Source organism: Austrofundulus limnaeus, unplaced genomic scaffold (genome assembly GCF_001266775.1).
Source record: "Austrofundulus limnaeus strain Quisiro unplaced genomic scaffold, Austrofundulus_limnaeus-1.0 Scaffold381, whole genome shotgun sequence".
NCBI lineage: Eukaryota > Metazoa > Chordata > Actinopteri > Cyprinodontiformes > Rivulidae > Austrofundulus > Austrofundulus limnaeus.
In genome coordinates, this window is record NW_013952783.1 from 70289 (window position 1) to 95744 (window position 25456).

Below are 25456 nucleotides of genomic sequence, written 5' to 3' on the forward strand. Positions count from 1 at the left end.
ACCCGAATCCCATAAAACAGAGCTGGGGTCACTTGTCTGACAGTTTTCTTCAGGATTTTTATTCAGGCACAAGATTTAATAGATTATGCATCAAATCAGATGTTCTAAGAGAATGTTTGTTTTCTGAATGCTGCATATTTATTCCAGCCRAATGCCTTTCAGTTGTTTCACTTTTCATCCACCATGTTTTCTTATTTTTTAACTTTATTCTTCTAAATTATTCTACTTTTATCCAATTATGCAAAATTTGGAATTTAACTTAAATGTCGCGCAGCTGCTCACAAAATGTGGTTAATGGACAAAATATGACAGCAGACATTTTTAACCTTTCTTTTCCTTTGATGGCAATTAATGCTGCTTCTTTGTTTGTTTTTAATCTGCTGGTGGAGGGTACGATGTGTTTTATTTGCTCAGAAGCTGGAATTAGATCACACAGTCATGTAAACACTGTTAGCAGCTTACCGTTGTAATCCAGCTTCGCTTTATTTACGCTCTGCATGTATAACCAAGCGGGGAGCGCTGACCAAGAAGCAGCGCTCATCTGAAGGTCAAAATTGGTACACACGTCAGAGGACCTTGGTCACCRCTTGTGTAACTATTTGCGTTTGCCGAAGCCTCTCTCATGCACATTTTCCCGAGGGGCATGCACGTCCTCCAGACTTGAAGGAATGGTAAACAGGTCACAGTGGTGCTTCAGCACAAGTAACCATCTAGGATAAAAGAAACAAATCAATACTGAGCGTTCTGGCCTCTCCTGTCTCCTTCACTTTTATCATGAATTTTCCGCATATTTTTTTTKMTGTTTTGCTAATTTGTTTTTCCTTTTCTTGCAGTTTCACCTTTTTTTATATAAGCTTTGCATGACTCATAAAGAGTCAGAAATTCAATGTTGAGGTAGAATGCCAGTGTTTTTTAAAAGGGCTTTGAGTGTAGTTTTGAATATTCTCCGAGTCAAACAGAGCTCACTCAGTGTTGTATGGTAACATACAAAATAAGTTGATGCTGTCTGTTGTTTATGAGACAAATATCTGTGTCTCATCTCAGCATGCATTTATCTGTCCTAATGAGAGACAACCCAAGAAGGCTAAAGTGACAAAGTGTCAGCTTCGTTCAGCTCCAAAGTGATACTTCATTTCCTTCAGTTATTAAGGTCACAGCTTCTGTCAGTTTTTTTTGCTACTTTATTAGATTATCATCCAAAAGAAAAAAAAGACAAGACTATTTTTTATTAAGATGTTTTTTGAGAGCAAACGTCTTGAATTGCACGCTTGTATTTTTTTTCCTCCTGTGTTGTAAATCAAAAGCACAAGAYGATGTTGTGCTTCTTCACTTAAAGATTACAAGTTTTATTCTCTCCAACAGCTCCTGACAATATCTAGTTATATAACACCAGATAAATGAGTTCTTATTCATGACCTCTGATTTACCTGTGTCTTTATTGGAATGCTGCTTTGTGATGTATTCTCTCTCTCTCTTTTTTTGCCTTCTTTTCTCATTCCAGCAGAGAATAGTGGAATGAGCAGACTTGACGTCSCCCCTGGGGGGATGTGAGCTGGTTGAAGGTTGAGGCAGGAAGAGGTGCGGGTGGGTCTTTGCTGACTGTTGCTGGAGGCCTATCACCATTAATGGGCTATTGACCCCCATTGGTGTGGAAGCATGAAGTGGCTATTCATCATAGGCATGTCCACGTGTCATCAGCCTCCTCTGTCCCCCTCCTCTGCGACCACCCAGGCAGATTAGGCACCAGGACAACAGGCGCCCACTGACAACCGTCTTGCCTTCCTCTTCCCTTTTCACTTTTCCTTCCCTTGTACTCTTTTTTTAATCTCGTCTCTTCTTACCATTGGCTTTCCWAAACCAATCCCATTTCAGTCTTGTCTTTTCACCAGCTATACGCGACCTGAACTCTGGGTGCACTCTCCTCTAATCCAGCGCCAGTCTTATCTGAATGCTGGAACAAAAGCTACAGAGCGAGCACAGTTCTGAGCTGCAGGCTGCAGGAAAAGCGCTCCGCTCCCCACATGGCTCTGAGGCTCTCTGCATCCAACAGCATCATCTGAGCAGCCTGTCACTGCCTCACATTAAGTTATTCTCTGTGTGCGCCGAGAAAAGATGCCAGCGTCTTTGTGTTCGACTGTCGTCCAAGTGGAGTTTCTACTGCTGCAGTTCAACTGAAAGCGACAGCAGTGACTAATCATATCTGTGCCTTGCCGCGCGAGGATGCCGGTGCACGGCTCATCTTTTGTTTGTTGTCGCCGAAGCTGCGGCAGTTAGCTGCTAGGGCTTATTCTGTGATTCGTGTAGGTAGATGGGCATCTTTCCAGTCCGCTGTCCTAATTCATCTTCCATTAATGAGCTTTCACCTCAGTCCTAAAGAGCTGTAATTGCAGTTGTGCTTTGCAGAGAATCAATGACACCGTCCATGCAGTAGCCCTGCAGTGAAAGCGCATTAGCATTTTTGAGGTATTGCTTGTGTCACTTAATGAAGCAGGATCAAATCACAGAGAGTCTCTTTGCAGTGTTCCACCRCTCCCATTTTAAACAACAAATCCAGTTAATCGCTCATTACTGCCAGAATCTGTCAATTAGCGACCCTTTAAATATTAGCAGGAAACTCAGGGTTGTTTTCAGTTTCTTTGTTCTGTTGCCGACCTCTTTGTGTCACTTTTCACTGTTTCCCAGACTTGTTGCTGGTGCTGTGGTTCTCTAACAGTGTCTTTCAGCTGGCAGCTGTCCAATGCTTTACACAAACTGAAATATTTTAATAAAAGCTGGAAGGATTCCTGTTCTGGATTATATAATTTAGTCTGTTGATGACTTAAATGTATTCAAAGTGATAAATGAGTGCTTCGTGGTAATATCTTTGGTTGTATTTTAAGCCATTAAAAAGCAGCAGCAATGGTTATTTTGGCCTGATGACAATTATTCTGAATCTTTGCACCTTTGAGAGACAAAAAAATTACATTTCTCAAACTTTGGTCGTTATTTCTGAATCTCATAAGTGAAAGTTATTTTATGTCTGTGGAGGGATTTGTGTTGATTAGAACTCTTGGTGTTTGTGTTCTCCACTTTCCATATCCGTCACTCTCCTTGACTTCCTGTCACGGTCTCTTTGTTCATTTCTTCCCTCTGTGACAAACTTGCATCACCTGCCAGTTTCTAATTCTCCCTTTTTTTTTTTCCTCCCTCTTTTCGATCTCCTCTGTCACTGGCTTTTTTATTTATTTATTTTCTTTATTTGTGACTGTCGTCTCTCTTTCCTTTCTCTCTCTGTCTGTGTTAGTTTGTCTGACTGGCTTCTGTCATCACCCACTTCCATCTTGTTTTCTGCTTTGTTTGTGTTTTCTCTTTAGGGTTCCTCTCAGGCCCAGTGCAGGAATGAATTCTTGTACATGTCAGTGTGTTTGTGGAATACCTCTATCAGTTTCTATTCCCTATGGCCATCAGTTAAAAGAAGAAATTTACTGATACAGAAGTCCACACGCACCAACACAGTTGTGCCTTTTCCGTTAAAGGACCTGGTTTCACAGTTTTTGGCTTTGATATTTTGTTTCTACGATAAGTTTATGGCTTGTTTTTAAAACCATTTAAATGAATCATCTGATTACCGGTAGTTACATAATGATGAGTGAGCTGCAAGTGCAGCAAACTCTTTTATCTTTGTGTCAGAATCAGCTTCCAACAGAGAGAGTAATTTCTAAGAAAGCTTCAACTAAAAATAGTACAAGACCCAAAATACCCATCTCTCTGGGCCAAGCATGAAGAAACATGGTCTGACTCTTGGCTTACAGACTTCCTATAAATATACATCCCTACATGCATGTCTCAGTGCGTAGCTGCAAGGCTGGCACAGAGTGAGGAAGAGACAGAACCAGCAGCATTTCTCTTTATGTTTGGATTGGAGGCTGTTGATGAAGACACAGTCTACAGACACATGTCCTCCTTAGAGATGGACAAACATGTTTACTAAAAAATCTGGAGCGTGGCATTCATTCCAATCTGAGGCCACAAATAATTTAGATAAATCCAGGTATGCTGGATTGAAAAGCTCATAATTTATTTTTTGTATTCGTTGCATTGGATTTTTTTTTACAACACAATGAGTCACAAAGAACCAAAATTAGATTAGGGTGGGAGCATAAGAAAATACAGGGTTGTGTAGTTTTTTACTGATGGTGACATTTCTACAGCAGGTCTGTTGGAAACAGCCTGAAGCAAACGTCTCTCTCAGCGCTGAATGACACTTAACAGCAGGCCGCCACGGGTCAAGGAGCGAGCACTTCTCCCTGTCCATCAGCTCTCTGACTGACACAGTATCTGCAGATGGCCTCTGATAAAGCTGAAAATGCCCCGCTACCGTCACAACATGGACTCCGTTTGCTCTGCACAGACCTGAGCAATCTAACAGAATGAGGGGGGAACAAAACACTTTCAGAGAAATTGCTTCGCTTTTCTGCTCAGTTTCAGTAATTTTATCAGGGGGAAAGTTATGAAGTCAACCTGCAAAAGTAGAATTAGAAAATGCCTTTCTTTACTTTAATTCACAAATATTTATTTCTAAAGTGAATTTTCAGTGTCATTTATTCATTTCAAGACACCAAAACATGCATCTTTGTTTTTGACAGTTGATTTTCACGTTTCTAATACTGAAATATGCAAAAATTATTCTATTCTATTCTATTCTATTCTATTCTATTCTATTCTATTCTATTCTATTCTATTCTATTCTCCAGAATGGATTAAGTTGGTTGGGAATGAAGTTAAAGCTCTTGAATTCTGTTTTTTTTTTTTGTCCAATGTTTTTTTTTCCAGGAGTGTGAAGACATTTAATCCTTTACTAGTCCACAAGAGAATCTCCCAATCAAATCTCAATACTCCCTGTGCTCCTAAAAGTCAATTATTTTTGTTTCAGAAAGCAGAGGCTAGTGGGTATTAACCCGGGCAGCAGATAAATGTGTTCTTGCTGAACGTAATCAAAGGATTACAATCAAAACACAGATATGCACTCGTTTACCGCTTTGTTGTAAATGCAATCAAGTGGTTGGCAATATTGGGAAAACAAGAACAATCCAGACTGGAGCGGTCTGGATGATGAGGATTATGCAGTTTGGTGCAGAAGGATGCAGCTGCCAGATTGGTTGCTGGTAATGTTCTTTGATTTAATCCAGAGCTCCCTGCTTGTCCAGGCTTCATCATATAGTAATATCCCCAGAGGGCTCCCATTTTTTAGTGCAGTAGTAGTAACTTTTAATTTGTTTCAATGAATATCGGCCAGTTGTTGGTTACATTTCATGTTTAGGATATAAAGAGAAGCATACATAATCTGTTAACAGTACACTCTTTTATTTGGTGAGAAAACCCTGGAATGTCTTCTTTCCTTGTCTAATATTCAGTACATGAGTGACAAAGGAAATAAATCAGACTTTATTTGCTGTTGGCAACCGTGATTATAGGAGTTGTAAAGAGTAAAAAAAGAGGAAATGCAGCATCTGGAAAGGAACTCCAGGACATCCGGGGAGGGGATGGTACATGGTACATTAAGGGGAGGGTGTGCTGCTTGACCTCTGACCCCTGACAGAGGGTAGAGGTTGAAGACAGAAGACAGACTGCAGCTGTGCTCCAGCATACAATCCCAGAGTTATGTCAATCACTGTAATTTGCCTGGACATATTTGGCCCCACCCAGTTTTCAAACACGCCTCAAGTGAAATGCAAAAATCATKGAAGTGAGAGAGGACGGGATGTTGGACGTGAAAACAGTATGACGGGAATATGGTGTGACAAACAGAATATGGTCAGTTGGTGTGCGCTAAAAAAATCGACCCAGMCTTCATTGGTTTTTACTGAATGCCCAGGAAGACCGATCTTGACATAATGTAAGTTTCGCAGACTGGGGTAGATCACCAGGATCCTTTGCTCACCAAAAGATTGAAGTGATATGAATCAAACTGTTTTGAATCAAAAATGGATTTTGTTTAGCCATGTCTTAGAAAATTAGAATAAAATTGAATCATGAGCTAGTTAAAGATTGACACTCCGTAATGGTCAGCAAAGTCCACCAAGGTGCTGATTTTAAGAGATTATAAGTTGAATGAATGAATGATTTTATTTTGTCACATTAAAGAACACTCCACACAAAAACAAACTAAACTTTAACCCTATAAGACCAAATAGGTAGTGGCAGAAGCCAATGGCTTGTTGTGTCTCACCTTACAATTYGTAATGGATTCCCCGATTTAAAATACACAAAAAACACACTTATACTTCAACTACATCCTGGTTATATACACCATTTTATATACAAAAATACAAATCATTAGTACAGTTTTTTTTATCAACAATATCATTATTATTGTCTGTACATGCAAAAAAATGCAATATATTATCACCACCATCATCACAAATGACTACTACAAACCATAACTCATAGTTTACTTTTTARCTTCTTTTTGAAACTTAAGAGTCACTAAACTTAATTTCATCACTTAATTTATTCCACAAWTTAACACCCAATACTGAAACACATCTGTATTTGATATTTGTTCGTACTTTATGTACTTCAAAAATAAAGAACCCCCTTAAATTAAAATTATTTTCCCGTAACTTAAAAAAAATCTTTGAATACCATCAGGAAGACTATTTTTTCTTACTCGATGTAGGAACTCCAGTGTTCTTACACTATATCACAAAATTTTAAAGCAGAAGACTTTAAGAATAGTGGGTTTGTGGAATCAAAAAACCCCAGCATTATTTATTAATTTAATTACTCTTTTTTTGAAGTTTAACTATTGGATCTAAATTGGTTTTATAAACGTTACCCCAAACCTCTACAAAATAAGACATATATAGCACTGCAAGTGAAAAATAGTTGATTTTCAAGTTGAGTTTCACTACAATTTATCATAGACAACATCCATCCAGTTAAACAATTGTATCCAAACCAGTTGCTCATCACAGCAGCGATATTACCTTTCTTACCCCCTACTTTAACTCCTTTTTAAAATCTTAATTTACTTGTTTTTTCCCTCACAGATGATGCCACCTAATCATGCCTCAATCTGAATATATGTTGACTTTTAACTGATCAGCTCAAAGACTTCATATTGATCTAATGCAGGATTACACCGCGATGTGAAGCCTTGCAGCCTCCCCTCGTTTCACCCCTCCACCACCGCCACCCCCAGCACCGGGTAGCTCCATTAGGCTCAACGCATTGCTCATTTTTCCGCAAGAGCTCCCTTGGGTTAAGAGGCAATTATGCAGCAGTGTGGCATAATATTTCATTCTCTTCGCATTGCTTTGCTCTATGATGGCGCTGGTCGCTAACAGCTTCATGCGGCCCCGGAGAAAGGGTGCGGGCTGCTAACAACTTCATATTAGTAGAGGGAGACTGGAGAAGGGAGGATGAAGATGTGGTGGGAGGGCAAGAGGAGGAGAGTTCTCAAGGGCACGGCGCTTCATTAGCAGTCTGGTCTGTTTTACCTGCTTACATGGAGTGGGAGAGGTGTGGGTGCATCCTAGTTTTGGTCCGGTGATGCTACGTCAATTTCCAACATGAGTAGAAAGACGAGAATGGAAATACACGGTTGGATCATGATTCAGGGCTTCACTTTCAGTATTWATGTGAAGAAATGTAATTGAGTCATATTTAAGAAACTCATTTAAGGCTACGTTTAAAAAAATGTCACTTTCCATTTTTCATGAAAGCACCTTTTAAACCACCTTTGAAGTGTCAGTGATAAGCCTGGCTCCTGCACAGGTGTAAATATCTCATACTGTGCAGCGTCCAGAAATCCTTCAAGGGGGTCCCTATCTTTTTTGGTGATATTTTTTATGTTTATAGTAAAAAAAATAAATGTGGACAGTTCAAAACTTGCAGCTGCCGATAAGAACGAGATTTGGAAAAGGTCCAAAAGCTGTTTTTGTTCCGCAGAGCATTTTTTTAAAAACATGTGGGTTTCCTTCTTTGCTGTGTGAAGATTGCATAAAGTGAAAAGCCATTAAGCCCACATCAGTTTTTTTTTTTGCGCAGCTACATAGATAGAGGACATTTTCTTCATGCTGAATTTTTATACTCGTAATTTCTCCTTTGGCCTCTCTAACCTTGAAGAATTGGCACGAGTCAAAGTTTCAGAGTCGTTTGCACTTTAAATTGCAGAGAAGGATTTGTAAATGTGTTCTTTTTTCATCCTTATTTAAATGTGATTTAGGCTCTTAAAAGCTTAAAGTATTGGCCCATTTTCCCTCATTATCAACGTAATGCTGTTGCTGATTTTTGATCCTTATTTGTTAAGCACGGGGGGTGGATATTGTGCAAAATCAACTTTTTTTAGCTTTATCATGTTATGTCATTCCCTCATGAAAGACATACCCAGGGTGGTGCTTTGACTCAATCATGAATGTTTGAGAATTCCTTGAATCTCCTGTCGTAGCCATGTGGAGCTGCCTGAACGCTTGCTGGTACAAAGCTCCGCCTATTTGTACATAGCTCCTCCCTGGAGCTCACGCTGCAGCAGAGCTCCCGCCCCACAGAGCACCCCTCCCCTGAAGCACTGTTATGAATATGTGCTGAAGTGGGAGTGTCAGAAATGGTCTGAGGATCTTAAAGAGACTGAGGCAGATATCAAGGCATTTAGATTTATGCAATGATGCAAAATTTAAAAAAATGAAATATACAGCACTGAAGGTGGTATAGAACTGAACTGTGTGCCTGGATTAAAAAAAAGCGTTGAATATTTCCTCTGAAAAACGACTTCTTTGTTGAAAAAAACGTTTTAAGTCTGAGGAGATTTTTCTACCTGGATTACTGAGATGCATATACCCCTCTTTAAGATTCACAATTTATTAGCATTAAAATTTAAGCAAATACAATAACAATATCTCACAGGACTGCAATAAACCAGAAATCAATTATATTTCAAGTACCATGCATTTATGTTTTATATTTAGTCAATGCAATGGCCTTGGTTCCCACACCTCATTTGGATGATATGTGAAATCAGAAGATAAAGTGAAGAGTTAGGAAATGGGGGCTTTTATACAATTCATATTGTTTTCACAACATTAAACAATAATGTTACACATGGAAAGATTTTTTAATATCTTGAAGCTTTAGTTCTGATAGAGTAGACGTGTTCCAAGGGCAAGTTTTTGATTGCCTCTGCATGTCATCTTCTCCATTTACTTTTATTTCAACCTTCATGCTTTATTTTCATAAAACAATCAAACACATACTGTCACTATCGTTCACTGCCTTTCCAGAGTGTTCCAATGTTTTACCTAAATGTTTTGAAATTACTAARACAAAGATGAATTTCCATGAAGTACCAAATTTGTAATGAAAACTGTAAACCATGTTTATTTTCAATAAAACTACCATTCATGAGCACGCTCAAGCTTCAAGTTAAAAGGAGCGTTTTCACTCAATTTAACCTTGAGAGTTTTCTTTCAGAAACTCAACAATAACCAACGGTGTTTCCTCTCCGCTGTAGAAATCAGGTCTGGTGGTCGAGGCTCTAAGGAAGGGTCTGTCAAGCAGCTGCCTCTGTATGACACGCCGTACGAGCCAGCCGAGAACGGAGGGGACTCGGACCCCGAGCGCCTACGCTGTCCCAGGGAGAGTCGACTGCCCCAAGATGACGAGCGACCCCCTGAGGAGTACGACCAGCCGTGGGAGTGGAAGAAGGAGAGGATTTCTAAAGCCTTTGCAGGTATGAGCGTCAAACCTTTYTACACCAGATCATGGTGTTTTAAAACAAACCTAAACATAAGCTGCTGATTGTAGATGTAGATAGGGGCTAGAGCACTGCTAAAAATCTAAAGATAAACTTGCAACATTTGTTCTTCTTTTGTAAACTTCAGGATGTTTTAACTTTAGAATGACCATACCTTCATCTTTGCCTGTTGAGAATAGTTTGATAAAAAAAGACAGACAAATGTTTGTTTAAATCTATCTTTCAGCTGTTATCATGTAAGAGCGCCTTCATTGACAATGCCTACCTTTTAACACAATTAAACCAAAACCATGTGTTTCTGTTTTGCTTTACTAACCCAAGTGCTTGTTCTTCCAGCTTTAACGAATGCTACTGTGGGTCTCTGTCAAGGTAGTGATAGTCCTGCTGCTGCTTTAAACTCTTTGTTTAGGCTTCCTTTTCTTCTTCCTTTCTGTTAATGCATCCGCTGCGTTCATTTCACAGGTGTCCGGGCTACTGTTTTGCTGTTTTTGATCCAACTCCTGCCACTTTAAACTAAGTTGATACCTAAGCTTCTCTTGAAGTGGGGTGGGGGTGGGGGGGCATGATTGGTTAWGCAGGTGCATGTAGGTGCAGGCAGTCTATGAGATCTGAGAGCTTGAGCATGGCTAACACAGCCATAACATTAAACAGGGCTGTTCCTTAAAAAAGAAAAGATAAGCCTTTTGAATACAAATACACTTCAAATTTCAACAAAATAAATCAATACAAAGCCTTTAGCAGGGAGAAAAATCAATTAGCAACCATGGATTTTATTTTTTTATAGTCCCCTTTTTCTTTATATATTTTTTTCTTTTTTTTATCCTTGAACAGCTCTGCTTTGTTATGACTGCATTAGCTACGAGGGCTCTGTAAGTGGCACTGGATCAGGTCCCGACGGAAGAAAGGACTGCACTTCTAAATCCCTCACAGGTACCGCTCGCTGGACATGGGGCTTGGGTGGGGTTGGGGGAAGGGTTATTCTTTTTTGCAAACATGTTCTGACAACATTAACACTGATGCCTAAACTTGTAGATTCTTGCTTGAAAAGCTGTGCAAAGAAGACTAGTTCAAGCACCCTCCACAGCTAATTGGTCTTTTCACGGACTGAGTAACATTTGAGTCTTAAATTGGTAATTTGATCAAAATCTAACCTACAKAAAATGCTTTGAAAYACCTCCTAATTTTGATGACATTATSRAGAAGCTACTTACATGATTGCTCAGTAGCTTGAAAAAAAAAACACTTTCATATTAGCCTTTTAGAAGACGCAAGTGTAGCAAGTGCAATTAGCATTTGCTGTTGCTCTGAAGAAGGGGCGACGGGTGCACGGGGTGGAGCGCTCCTCCTGCTTAAAGAGCGCAGCAGAAAGAGAATGATTAACGCTGAAGTTAAAGAAACACTGACATGCTCTGCAGCCTTTTACGCCACGCTTTTTACTGCTYGCTGCTTACACAAGCTCAGGCCGTGAATTAAATTACACACACACAGGCAGAGTAAAATTAATTGATTGGCTGACTTTATTTTATTATGCAGTAAGGATTCCAATCATTCCTTGACCGAAGTGTCTGAAAAAAAAGAAGCATTAAAAAAACATCTAAATTCTGTGGTAACCTTTTCTATCTATTGACTGTTTTGGGCATTTGTAAAGTAATTGTCAATATCTTATGAGAAAATATGTCACAATGTAAACACAACAGACAACTTGATGAAAACATAAGTCTGTTTATTAAGAGTGGACTTAGTAAACATCATTGACCTATGCATGATGCATCTGTGCTCCACACGTTCTGTGTCACGTAAACATGTAGAGGTTATCATATGTAGCATTGTTTCATACCAGTTAGTTAGTCATTCCTGAGATAGTTTTATAAGCCTAAAAACTGATAGAAAACAAGCACTCATTTGGCTATCCATTTGCCTAACTTGAGCTAAGAGTTTTGCCTCGTTCTGCTGACTCCTGACTTTATAACTGATGTCATGGCTGATAAAATAATAATTATTAAAACATCRCTTCAAATTTCACTGGACCAAGATGTAYCATGCTTTTAAATACTTCTTTTTCACATTTAAATCCTTCAGTATAAAGTGGAACCACAACACTTTGGTCTGAAGTCCTTCTCATTGAACCTCCAMAAATCCCYYTTTCACCCTTTTTTAGGTGTTTTAAGCCATTTTGTTGTGGGTTGAAAAATATGACCCAGACAGAATATAAAGATATCTACACAGCACCAAGAGAGACTAAATTCAAATTGTATGCTTTCCTAGAGACTCCAGGTACACAACAAAATGTATTTARCRTCTAAAAAAYATGAATTTTGCATATTTCCCCTTTAAGCAAAGCCAAGWAAAGACTTATCTTCTGTTTCTGAACTGTAAATAGTTTGGAAATTTATATTTGATATTTATTGTTACTATGGTAAGCATCTCTACTGTAAATGATGAATCATCATCAACAGTCAATTATTTTTGCTTCAGTTGTCACTGATTTTAATTTTTTTTTAAAACAGTGTTTGATAGTAGAATTGGCTTTTCTAGTAAAATAAGGGATTTGATTTTTTTTTATCTATGTGCTTTGAAAACCAAAATCTGTAGCATTTCTAAAAGTCAAATGAAGACARCATGGTGGAGATGAACCATAACGACTTCTGGTGTTTTAATGTGTATATATTTATTTATAAAATGGTAAAATCACTGCACCCTGCTTGAAAAATCTGAAGATAAATACCAACGTTTCAGTGAGATTGAGACATTTGCACATTCTCAAAGCAAATAATTCTTTATAAAATGATCACTTCRTATTTTGGAGCACTAAGAGATCAATGAAAATGTGTTTGCTCAGCAACCATCAGACTGAGAGAAGGATGTTGTTGTAATTAGTATCAACATTAAGTGCATGTACAGTCCCTTTTGTGGTATTAGAATGGCTGCAGGCTCATGAATCTCATTTGTGGAGATAGAAAAAGAGGCTTAAGGGAGTATTTTCTTCATATCTGCAAGTGATGGGGGTACCGCTCTGTACCAGCCAACAGTACATGAAGATAGGAAGACGTTTCACCCCACACAGAGCAGGAACACAAGAAAGCATCAGGGTCTAGTGGAGGACTCTTACATGATCCTGAAAGTTTAATGATACACACCAACTGGCTTTCTTTCATTGTGTAAACCTTGCAAATTCTGTATGTTTATAATTGTCTCTTCATTGATCATTTTAGGGTTTTCTCTGCTTTTGTTACTTCATGTCTGTCACATGGCTTATCTCTCGTCCAATGATTAATTATGCAATGTTTAATTCTTAATTTTTGCCTTTTCTCCCTCATTATTTTTCCAACCATCAGCTCTGAGAAGTGTTCGTTTAGGTCACTCTTCACTCACACGTTCCTCTTGCCTCCTCTTTTGAAGTTGACTAATTTAATTTCCCTTGAATGTCACAATTTTGGCCTGGAATAAAAGACACGTCTTTAGTTTGCCTTTGAAAGGAGGAAGGCTGTTGTGATTTATTGCACATATTCACACAGTGCTGTTTCAGTCAGACAGACTGTATTTCCCCACTATTTGAAAGATAGAAAGAAAAGTGGGGGGAAAGAATAAAGGAGAGAGCTGTCTCTGGGACAAGCCTTGTCAACACAGACTTGTTTGCTTTTGCAGGTGTCAGCGTAGACCAGCCTTGAATCCAGACATCAAGGGGTTTAAAGAAAGTTTGCTGCCGTTTGAGGTGTAAGCTTGTGTTCTTGAACCTGAGTCTCTGATCTTTGCAGCCAGCTAAGAAATTACTCACTGCTTCGGGTACTGAAGTTTGCTTGTGAGAACCAGTCAGCCCCGTCTTTTTGCTCCRAGCACTTTTTTATCAATCTCCAGCCTGAGTAACTCAGGTTTTATCGCAGAATTCACAATCATCTGTTCTGACTAAATAGGATTCAGTTGAGTTCCTGTAAACCTATTTCTTCTAGTGTCCCAAGGTTCAGTTGTCGAATCATCTTTCATAAACTAAGAATTTATGAACATTTTCAAAATCCTAAATCAGCTTACTAAGTTAGATATTTTGCAGCATGTTCATGTTTTTTTCAATATAGTGTGTTTTCCAAAGCTTTTCTTAAAGGGATCCATGATTAGTTGTAACATTGTACTTTATTTAATAAACATATATTTTAACTGTAAAATAAAGACTGTAAAAATACTGTAGGCTGTTTAGTTTTTATCATTTTTAAACTAAAAGTTTAAGAATATATTACACAGACGGRGCCATTTTATTTACACACAAAGCATTCTGGGTAAATGATGACGTGGATAGGTCCTCGGTGCGAGGCTGCTAGTGAGCTATATCCACCCTGCAGGTTAATCTTGGACAATATCTGACGATCGGCTCTTTTAAATGAAACCAGAGAGCGTTGACAGAGAGGAGAAGGTAGAAATGACTCAGCCTGGAACTGAAAATATGGATGGAGGACAACAGAGCTGCTTCATGGAAGAAGAACCTCAGCTTAGCCTGTTAGCTTTAGCCCCTACGCTATCACCATATATATGTAATAGCTCAGCGCTACACATTCTCCTCTCGTCACTGAGGTCCTCCATCCACATGACAAAGAGGGGAACACAAAAATGACTCAGCCTGCAGCTGAAAATATGGATGGAGGACCTCAGTTTAGCTTGTTTGTCGCACTAGCGCCGAGCTAATACATATAAGGCAATATAGTGTCCGCGCTAGTGCAAAGGCTAACAGGCTAAGCTGAGGTTCTTCTTCTATGAAGCAGCTCTGTTGTCCTCCATCCATATTTTCAGGCTGAGTCATTTCTACCTTCTCCTCTCTGTCAACGCTCTCTGGTTTCATTTAAAAGAGTCGATCATCAGATATTGTCCAAGATTAACCTTCAGGGTGGATATAGCTCGCTCATACCGAGGACCTATCCACGTCATCATTTACCCAGAATGCTTTGTGTAAATAAAATGGCTCCGTCCGTGTAAAAATATATTTTTTAAAATTCACTAAATGAAACAGCAGTATTTTTACAGTCTTTATTTTACAGTTAAAATATGTGTTTATCAAATAAAGTCTAATGTAACATCTAATCAGGGATCCCTTTAATTTGAAAATCCTGCAGTTCCTGAGGGATTTAGATTTAGCTGATAGTGAACTAAATTATTTTAGGTCTGTTTGCAGTATTTTARGTTGTTGAAGTCTTCTGTTCTGTTATTATTCACTACTGATTAAGRAGAATAACTAGGATCTAAATATAGTTTTTACTCCATGACTTCATTAGTTATTTTTGTTCCAGTCAACAGCAGGGGATGTAGCTTCAGCCGTTGAGGTTAACATGTTTGAATGGGAGATTTGTTTACATCCACTCTGATCATCAGCTCCGCTGTAGTGATGCTGCAGCAGTTAGACCTTGTCAGGTGGCAGTATAATGCCCGGCTCGAGCATTTCTTTTTTTGGCAGCTGATCTGTTTTAAAGCCCGACTTAAGTGTAGCTTTATGCGCTTTTACATTTCTAGATGGGAAATGTTTCTCCAGCTCGAGTTTCTTCAGCCTCTTACGGCTCTGTAATATCAGTGAATAATGGTGCCGTTCACCCTTTCTTTCCTTTTCACTGTTTATATTCCAAYAATTTCCAGGGAAACAAAAGTGTCCCCACACAAATTGTTGGCAGTTAATGAAAAAAGATGCAGAGTCCGACCTACACCCATCCCACTGTGGTTTAACACAATAACACAGTCGGTATAAAAAACTATTTGTCTTCATTAATGATAGAGGAAGGGGAGCAGAGTAATGTTTTATGCTGCAGCCCTCTTTTTCACCGCTGTACCCATCACTCCCTGCATGCTCGCCTCTTCACAACACTTGGTCCGCTGTTATTATTCACAGTTGGACTGTCTCCTGACAGGTATGCAATGGAATGTAAATTCCCTGCCTTGTTAGGGCTGTTTGGAGGCTGTGTACTTGCGGTGCGGTTAATCACTCATCCTTGCTCCCCTCCATCCCGCGCTGAAAATTTGCACTTGCCACAACCTTTTTTTCCCCCTGCCTCCTCCCTGGCAGCTCAGAAGGTGATGGATGAGTCTGGAGGTGAAGAGTGTAGAAGACAYATTACGATTTGGCTATATATAAAGTGCCTGCAGGTGAGGTCAAAAGAAGGTGTGCTCGTGTCTGTCAGCATGTATGTTTTGTTTGTGCTTATGCATTCAAAGTCACACACCATCACCCCCMTGCAGTGTGGACAACCCATCATTGGGAGGCTGAGCTTTGTCACAACAGGGACGAGATGGCAAACCACTGCTACCTATTCTTCCTKCCCTCTGTTAGAATCCCCTTTTCACTTCATTCTCGGCCAGCAGGACCTCAAACTGTTAACACCAGGCGATCAGAGGCTGCGTTGTCACTTTCTTCTCCAGGTCTCGGGGAGCTTCATGGGTTTTTAATGAGTCTTCATGGGCGAAAYGATCCAGAAATATGAGATTCATGTTTAATATCCTAAAATAAATAATTGATTCGCTCACAGTCCTTTGCTGGTGGCTTCCTCCGGGGTTAAAGCCAGTAGTTTGGAGGGTGCCGTGGTTTTTGTTTCCCCCTGCCTGGTCCGGTTCCTCAACGTTGTCCATCAAAGTGCGGCTCTGGCTCGTCCCCCTGGCCTGAGCTGTAACACCCTGCTGATAACCTCGCTGACAGCCCTCTTTCATGGGCCTCAAATGTGTCCTGCCGTCTTCCACAGAGCGCTGCCGCTGGTCTTATCTTCACTTGCACACATTGGCCACACACAACAGTGCTGTAACTCTCCCTCACAGAGCTCAGAAGCAGCGCTTCACCAGTTTGAGCCCCCCATATGGAAGCTCCTGCTGCCCGGCTGTCAGCAACCCATCTTCCCTCAATATGGAGGAACAGGGAAACAAACAAAAAATATATATATAAATAAAAAAGACTTTGCTGTCATTTCACCTCCATCACCCATTTTCAGCACCACTTTCTTTCAAATACAAACAYGTCRTCTTTCAAAACAGATCTGCGCTGTGAGAAGGAGTCGGACCGTATAATGCGGCGGCAACGGTGTGCAGAGAATTATGAGGTGGCATTTCGGTTCCCCCGGAGCATTATGCTGTTGTTATCTGTAATAATTTGAGTGCAGATGGAACGAACGTGTTTTCAGGAGGGTCTATTTTTTTTTGTTCGTTTGCCGAGCTCCTCTGCTCGTAATATGCAGCATAAACATTACAGTCTTCCAGCTTGTTGTGAATATGCATGCAATTAGCCAACCAAATTAAGCAGAACTAAATTAAATGCCATTGGTGAAAACAAGCACAGCTGATGATTTATGGCGCTGCACTATTCCCACCGATGAATGAGCAAATAAAAGGGGGCCGGTAAACAAATACCTGGATTTAAATGTAGAACCAGGAAAAACTAAGACGAGGTGGTGCGATTAAGAAGATGCCCTTTTGTTTATTGTTGTGATATTGTGCACTTTTGCAGGCTAAACTGCATTGTTAATGTAGCTGTGAAGTAAATAAACTATTTATCCAAAGCAAGTAGTAAACATAAAGCTGTTTACATATTTTTTCCTATTTAAATTCTGAACAGTTTATAATTTTGTGCTGTCAGCTTGAGCGACAGGTGATTTGTCGATTCATAATCATTATTAAGCTCCTTTCCTATGTCAACACAGGGAGTTGTTTACTTATATGGATTGAGGATTATGCAGATGAGATGTGGCTCATCGATTGCAATGTCATTTTATTGAAAGCAATGCTTGATGTTTTTTTTACATCCTGTTTCAGAAATACTTATTTGGCTCTGCAATAATTTTATGACGTAATTTAAAAGAAAAAACAATGATCATGAATTGAATCAAAACCATTTTACACTGCTAGAAAGCTGTGCAAACAAGCGAGCCTGAGCCACTTTTACCCAACATCATCTCCTTGTCCCCACAGTGAGGCTGCAGAGTTCAGGCAGCCTTCTGCTCCCCAAACAATTACACGCTAATCTGGAATGTGAAATGAGTATTGCGGTTTTTAATCGCATTGCAAGGGAGTCCCCGTACTTCACCACAAAGCAGAGGAAGTTATATTATCATTCAGAGTTTTTGACCTTCCTCCAATGCACCACCTTTCCCATCATGATAGGCAGCAGACAGCTCCTCCCTGCAGCCACTTTTTTCCCCTAGATAAGCCCCCTGACAACCCCCAGCCCAGCTTTTTAATTGCTTGTCGGATTGAATATTCTCCGATTCCCCCCCTTCATCTAGCTTGCAGATATTGCTTCTCATTAAAACGTCCTGGATAAATCACTGTGCTCCATTTTTTAAACAGAGTGCAAAATACACAAATCTAACATGTTTGTGTTCTGCTTGAAAATGAGCCTGTATACAAACAATATGGGATCACGTGGTTATTATTTGGGTGCTGAGTTGATTAATACCCGGGTCGTTGCTGTATATCAAGATTTATTTGACTTTCTGAGAATTTTAAGTTAAAGAGTTCTCGTTACAGCTTTTATTGGATGAAAAAATGGTTGTCTAACCTAAGCAACAATGATCGTACCAAAAATCATTGTTTAGACAGAGTTCTACACTTTTATAGTTATAGATATGAATAAGCTTTACATCAAGCAATCATCTCCATTCCTGTTTTCCCCCCAAACTTGGTCAAATAATGTCATCCTCTCAAAATAAACTCTCTGACAATCAGTGGTTTACAGCAGTTTATGACCTCCCCCTCCAAAAATAAATACAAACGTTGATGGATCATGGCTTTGTGTCACGGCTTCGATGATGAAATATTCGGGGCTGGTGTAAGGTTGCTAGCACCACGGACAGTGGCATTATGCTCATCCTAAACCAGCATTGGTTGAAGTTGTGATCTGGAAAGCCATTGTAACATGGTGACAACCCTACATCTGCAGGAGTGTACAGTAGCTTTCCAAAACCATTACTGCTGGGATCATATTTATTTATTAGTCTTGGCCTCTGATGCAGGTCCTCTTGGAACAAAAATAACAACCTGGGCTCCCCATCTCATTTATTCAGCATTCTCGGGTATTTAACAAGTGGCCCGATGTTAGAAACAGATGTGCTACTGTGGGAGTGCTCGATTTATCTTGCTAATGTTTCGTCTGGACACGAGGCATACATTATCTCTGGGGTAAAGCCCGTGTAGTGTCCATGACCTGAATGGATTACTGTAAAGTACATCTCAGTGATAGATATCATCTATGCTGCTCTTTATCTTAATATAGAGGCCTAAGGTCAGAATAACAGCAGAGTGTATGCTGCTGCACTCCACCAGATAGCTTGCACTTTGACAACATATTATTATATTGACTTTAGAGGCGATTGAGGGGTGTGCATTACACCTCATTATGAATTAGATAATAAAAAATATGAGATTGTTTCCCGTGTTATTTTATCTCTGGATATACTAAAGGTCATTCAAACTGGGTCTCGGATTAATATTATAAAGCTAATTGAGAAGCAGAATAGAGAAGAGAACATGTAAAATGCTCAGCCTTTCAGTGGAAGCTGGAGTTCCGCATTGAAGTGATAATTCAAGTTTTGTGAATCGAGGTTTCCATGGAAAGGTCATGAACAATTTATATCTTATCTTAAATATTTATTCCAGAGGCRCTATGCAAAACTACCGGTGGTGTAAAGGTTTATGGCATAGCATTTGCATGAATCGTGTTTGATTCTTGAGACTGGAATTGTGTAAAGATGGAAACAATTGACTTTGATCTCGACCCACTTAGCTTGTCAGCCCAGTCAGAAATAAAACCTGACATCACTCAAAATGCCGCCTACAACAGGTGAAATAATATGTCACCATACTCTTTCCGCAGAAACCACTTCAAAAGATCTAAACTATTGCTGTAATTCAACATAAAGCTTAATAGGAAAACCTTCATCTTCATCATTTGTGTAACTTTAAATTCATTACATTATATTTGAAATTTGATCCAGATAACTCTTGACTTCTCTTTTGAGTCTAACCTCGCTTCCTTTTCAGTGTCTTTCCTTTTCTACTTTCCAGGTGCTGCTGATTCTTTGATTACACTCTAACCCTGTTTTTCTACCACAAAGCTGGCATGTTTTGCTCATATCTGCAGGATTTCTTGCTTACCCCCTGTACCTTTTCTCTCTTTCCTCTGTTTTTTTCTCTCCCTATCATTGCATCCCTTACTTCACTCCCTTTGCTGTTGCCTGTTGTTGTTTTCCTCTCTTTTCCTCCATCTCTCCTTTGGTGACACTTGCAGTAGAGATTAAAGTGATCAAGGACCTACCGTGGCCACCTCCTGTCGGCCAACTCAACACCAGCCCTCCACTGGCGGAGGAGCTAGAGTCTCCTTCCCAGACAGCTCAGGCGTCGCCAGGACAGATGAGCTGTGACCAGCACCACCATGGTGGGTGTTGGTGTCCAGCGTCTTTATCCATCCATCCATCCATCCATCCATCCATCCATCCATCCATCCATCCATCCATCCATTTTATTAAGCAGTTCAGGTTACGTTCAGGTTAAGTAAAATTTTCCTTGTTTTTTGTCCACATTTAGAGTCACTGATTTGGCTCTGCAGAATTGCTAGGATTTCATTCAAAAGCAAAAAAGCAACTGTAAAAAAACGAAGAAGTAAAATATTGTACATATTTTTTTTTTACATTTTGCTCCCAAACTACGTTTGGAGATTCCAAAGCATCTCGTCAAGCACATGTAGTTAAGTAAAAGCAGGACATAAATTTGCGGGAGTTTATCTTAAATTTTCCACTTGGTGGCGACTTGCTGAAAGAGCTCTTGTCTCCAAGATGCACCGAATAATACGACTTTAGGTATTAGCACTGTAATGATTGCACTTTTCCATCTGGATTACATGTGGCGGAAAATCACTAACTCCTGTGCAGGTTTTAAGGCTGGAGCCTCATTAGTTTTAATTGTGCTGAACTGCCTTCTGCATGCATAATTGCCTTTTTGTTGTGACCCCCATTTCCTCTTGTCAACATACTCATAACTGTCCCAGATGTCCCTCTGACCTGCTGTTCTCTACAAGTGAAGGGGAAAAAAAGTTGAACTCGTTTGGCACGATTTGAGTTGTTGACGCGTTGCCATAATTATGATCATAATGGGCACAATAGACGAGGAATCCACCTGTTTGKTTTTTTAACTCAGAGAGATATTAGTTGCATTTTTTTAAAGTCTTGCACACAGTCACWCTCTGACTGCTTTAATTATCCAGAGGAAAGAAGGACAAGTTGCAGAACTAATGCCAGGAATGGGATTTTCCCCAGACAGTGGGAAAGCTTAGAGTGGGGCCATGTAAGAGGACACCACTGTGTGCTATAGGCGAGGACAGGGCAAAGAGCTGATTTACGTCCATAAATCCATGGGAAAGGTTCTGGTTCCCCGTGTGATGGGAGTGGGTTTCAGATAGGCGTCCAGCTGTAAAGTGATCCTCTTTCTGTCTAAGCTAGTAAGACCCCACTCTACATCTCTTAGGTCAAAGGTCAATGTGGCAGACACATGTAGAGGGGGGGATCATGTCCTTTGTGACACTAGTGAATACAGCTGTAATGCTCTATGTTAACCTCGGAGTGCTTGTGGAGCCCCACTTACACACCAAGACGTCAGTCATCCATTAAACACACTTATTTACTTACGCCAGACTRGGTTCAAACCTACGGTTCTCTGTGTGTATGAACATCTTTCCCAAAAGGTTTGTTCTTGCAGAAAGAATTAGAACAATATCCATTGTGACAGCCTTGTCAATTCAGACTCATTATCAAAACTGAAATGCAGATTGGAAGAGAAGATATTACATCTCCATATAAATGGGGGCCAATTTGCCTGGGTATAAAACCCATTTCGCCTTTTGTTTTCGTACGAATTAATTATTCACTCTTTAAAGCATTTCTCTTTCACTCTACTTCTTCAAGTGTTGGATGGCTGAAACAAAAGTAATTGAAAGATATACAGATTGAGTTTTAAACAGATTCACTAACTGCTGCTTTGGAGGCTCATTCCTTTGTCTTGGAAAACCTAATTAGAGTTTCATTTTGAAACCTTTATAAAAGACGAGAGCATATTTCTAGATGGGGGCATCTTTGGAGATTTGACTTTATAGATTCATCAGCAGCAGAGCTTTAAAACTATTTTTATTCACRGCCGTCTAACAAATCGGTATTTGAGCTCCTGGTGTGCATAATTATTATCAACATRAAAGTGGATTTTATATATACATATATATATATATTTTTTAAATCCTCCTTTTTTAAAGCTACAAATTACTGAGGTGCCAGACACTTCTGAACATTATTATGTGTGCAGTGAATTCTAATAAAAAGCAGGCGTGTTAATCATCCCACACATCCCGACTAGAAAACTTAATTTTCACCTCACAATGCAGCAGTCACTGACACACGTCGCCCCTCCGAGTAGTCTTCCTTTTTGATAGGAGTGTCATTAGCAAATGAGAATTAATTAGGCAACTTAATTAGAGAAATTTGCACGGTAGTGCGTGCAGATGGGGATGAGGGAGCTGTAGTTGAGTTGTTCAGAGTCTTTGGCAATAAATGTTGCTTTATCTTTGGTTTGGCCTTTAAAACATTGCCATTCCCTTTTTATATTCCCCTCATATTTTAGATTTTTATTTTTTTGTGCTGTTGAATGGTAATTGTAAAGACAGCCTATGGTTGTCCTTGTTGCTTTGTTTTTGTAATTGGCTCAGCTCTGTGTTGCAGTTTATCTCTTTGATAGGTTTTGCTTTAATCATAGAAATGTCCTTTTGACATTTGTGCTCATCTGGTTCCAAACAATTTGGCTTGCTCTCAAACACATCTCGCTTTCTGTTTTCCTCTTTCTTTTTCTTCGTAGCCTTTTGTGAAGGAAGCTACRTGCAGGAAGGGGACAGGTCTCTCAGCCATCAGTCACCATCTCCCTGACAGTTCAATCTGATGCACAGATCCCATTTGCTGCACTTTACAAGCCGCAGTGCTGATAACAAACCCAGATAGCTCTGCACATTTCAGTGTGTATTAGTGTGTTTTGGAGGAAAGCTAGTGCGTGTGCATGTTTTCACACCCCCATCGTTCTTAAGCTGCCTCTCAGGCCTTTTGTTCTCCTGTGAGCCAAACCTCCTGTCAGTCTCCTGTCGGCCATGTCTCGGACCGTGCGCTCCGGAGAGCGGAGAAGAAGGGAATTGCTTTGCCTCGTTCCCACTTGTATGCAGCCTTAAACCATAACTCTGCAACAGTTCGAAGCTATTTTTGAAGGTGAGGCTGGCAAACAGAGCAGACATGAGTCCATTCACACTTGAACAAATATAATGATGGCTTTAGTTTGCTTTTCTTCGGAGTAATGCTTTTTCTTGTGGAACCCTGCTCACTCCCTGCGGGAAAGATGCAGCTCTGAAAGGTAAGGTTGATTGAATGAGCTCCCCAAAGACAAGCCACTAAACCATTACTTAGTCGGTGTAGCCAAAAAAAAAAGTTTACCCAAGCTAAAACAGATCCTGAATGATACATTTTGACAAGAGAAAGAAGTGGTTTTAGAAGAATGAAGAACAGATTAAGAGTTGAGTTCAGGTGATGATTAAATTAGATTAGATTAGAAAGACTTTTATTCAAGTTTCAAGTTTATTTTATTTCAAGTTTATTTATTTATATAGCACCAAGTCACAACATACGTTGTCTCAGGGCACTTTACATAAAAAGAACAAACTAAAAAAGAAACCAGCAGATTGTGTTGAATCTCTTCATCACAGTCTCCCATCCTGAGCAAACGGTGGAGAGGAAAAACTCCCTGCTAATCAGGAAGAAAGCTCCAGCAGAACCAGGCTCAGGACAGGTGGCCATCTGCCTCGACCGGCTGGTTGATGGACAAGAAAGTGACACAGACAAACACAGAAGAACTGGTCCAGGACTGGTTCAGGTGCACCTTCTTCTGGAAGACAAAGAAAAAACATGATAGAAATAATAACAATAAACGTAGAGAAATGTGCTCAGTTTGTGCTCCAGCAGTCTAAGTCTATAGCAGCAGAAATGAAGATTAATTCAGGAAACCTAAGTCTAACTATATGATTTATCAAAAAGGAAAGTCTTCAGTCTAATCTTAAAAGTAGACAGAGTGTCAGCCTCATGGACAGAAACTGGAAGTTGATTCCACAAGAGAGGAGCTTGATAACTGAAAGCTCTGCCTCCCATTCTACTTTTAGAAACTCGAGGAACCACAAGTAAACCTGCAGTCTGAGAGCGAATTGTCATTGTACAGAGCACAATAAAAAATTACAGTTCAGAACACCCATTCAGAAGAAGACAGAACATAACAAGCATGGGAGGACAGGTGCTCTGGGTCATGCTGCCACTGACCCTGCACAGAGCAAGGATCATCCTCATGAAGACATCATGAGGAGGCGCAACCCATAAAAGAAAAACTAAAAAACACACAAGGGAAGATGAGGGGAAAACAAAACAAAAAACATCATATTATATCAACAATGTGACACACTATGGTGTTTATAAAATAAAAAAAACAACCTCTGCATAGAGCAGATCTATTAGCCAGAGGAGTAAGTGAGTTTAGGGGTGCGTGTATCTGAAGCCATGAGTGTTGTATGCACTTGTGTGAATATCTGAAAAATGAGCCTGAAGAATCGAGTCCTCAAAACCAGTATAGCCATAGTTCAGAATATGGATGTTAAGTGTTCAATCTGTGCAGCCCTCAGTTTGCTCCAGGAACCAGCTCACAGACGGGTGTGAACTGTGTGGGGGGGGAAAAAACCAAGATGACCAGAGTCATGCAAGGTCCATATACTAGGAAAAAACTGCCTTTTTTTTTTTTTTGGTAAATTGGAGAGTTTTTTTTTTCTAGACACTTTTCTCTACATTTTGTTTTCCCCATTTCATCACTGACAATCAGGAGTGAACAAAGAAAAAACTACATTTAGAGTTTGAAAGACAGGTTCAGAGTGTGTTAGATGGAGAGATAAAAGGAGAAGAAGAGGGAGAGGAGTGGGACCAAACATATGCAAACAGGAAGAGTGAAATTGAAAGCGAAGTGGGAAGAGCAACTGGCCGCGTCTTCGTGTTGCGACCTGTCAGCGTTGACGGGGGGGCTGCGTGGAGCAAACGTGCATCTCCTGTGTCCCCCTTGGTCAGTTTCCATGGAAACACTATTTCTCACCCKAACACGTGTATAGTATTTTTGTCTGCCCTGCTTTATGTTCCCGGCCGTCAGCAATGAGGCTCAGATGAGCTGTGTGATAGAATAGAGGACYTATAATGTCTTTTGGATCCACTTACATGCAACGCGGGAGCATCGTTTGACTGCCTGCAGGCCTTAAGCATCACGCTGCGGGAAATGGAGCAGCAGCTCATATTCTTCCACGGGTCCGAGGTTAGACCCACAATTTACCCAGCTGTCATGCGGCGGCACAATTTGGCTGTCATTGGAAGAGTCAGACGCGGGCCCTATAACAAACAGGAGTGCAGAGGCCAAGATAACAATCAGCCATTTGGAATAATCATTTCCATGAATTTATGTTTGGGGAAACGCATCAGCGAGCTTAAGGCCAACGAGTTCAACCCTGGGTTGAGTATGGAGGTTAAGGGGAGCCCCTGGTGGTTGGACCTAAACCAGCAGCAATCTGTCTCAGAAAACTCATGTAGATTCTTGTGGATCAYGTTTATTTTGTAATATTTGTGACCCATCAAATTGAAATGAGGATTAAATCAAATTTGGTCAAAATGACCTAAT

At 40.0% G+C, this 25456-nt stretch overlaps 1 protein-coding gene and 1 long non-coding RNA gene across 4 annotated transcripts in view; one reads left to right on the forward strand and one right to left on the reverse strand.

Moving 5' to 3' along the window:
* Positions 1–25456, forward strand: part of shf (Src homology 2 domain containing F) — a 91378-nt gene that overhangs the window by 54491 nt on the left and 11431 nt on the right. For 2 of the 3 annotated variants that reach the window (XM_014023622.1, XM_014023620.1), the window contains exons 3-4: positions 9491–9709; positions 19971–20117. In XM_014023622.1, the coding sequence (XP_013879076.1) occupies positions 9491–9709; positions 19971–20117 (366 nt within the window). The remainder of the gene's footprint in view (positions 1–9490; positions 9710–19970; positions 20118–25456) is intronic. The other variant, XM_014023621.1, reaches the window with a different exon arrangement.
* Positions 23616–25456, reverse strand: part of LOC106528456 (uncharacterized) — an 11354-nt gene continuing 9513 nt past the window's right edge. Inside the window, exons 2-3 of the long non-coding RNA XR_001311506.1 lie at positions 25003–25170; positions 23616–23644 (exon numbers count right to left, since the gene is read on the reverse strand). This is a non-coding gene — a long non-coding RNA (uncharacterized LOC106528456). The remainder of the gene's footprint in view (positions 23645–25002; positions 25171–25456) is intronic.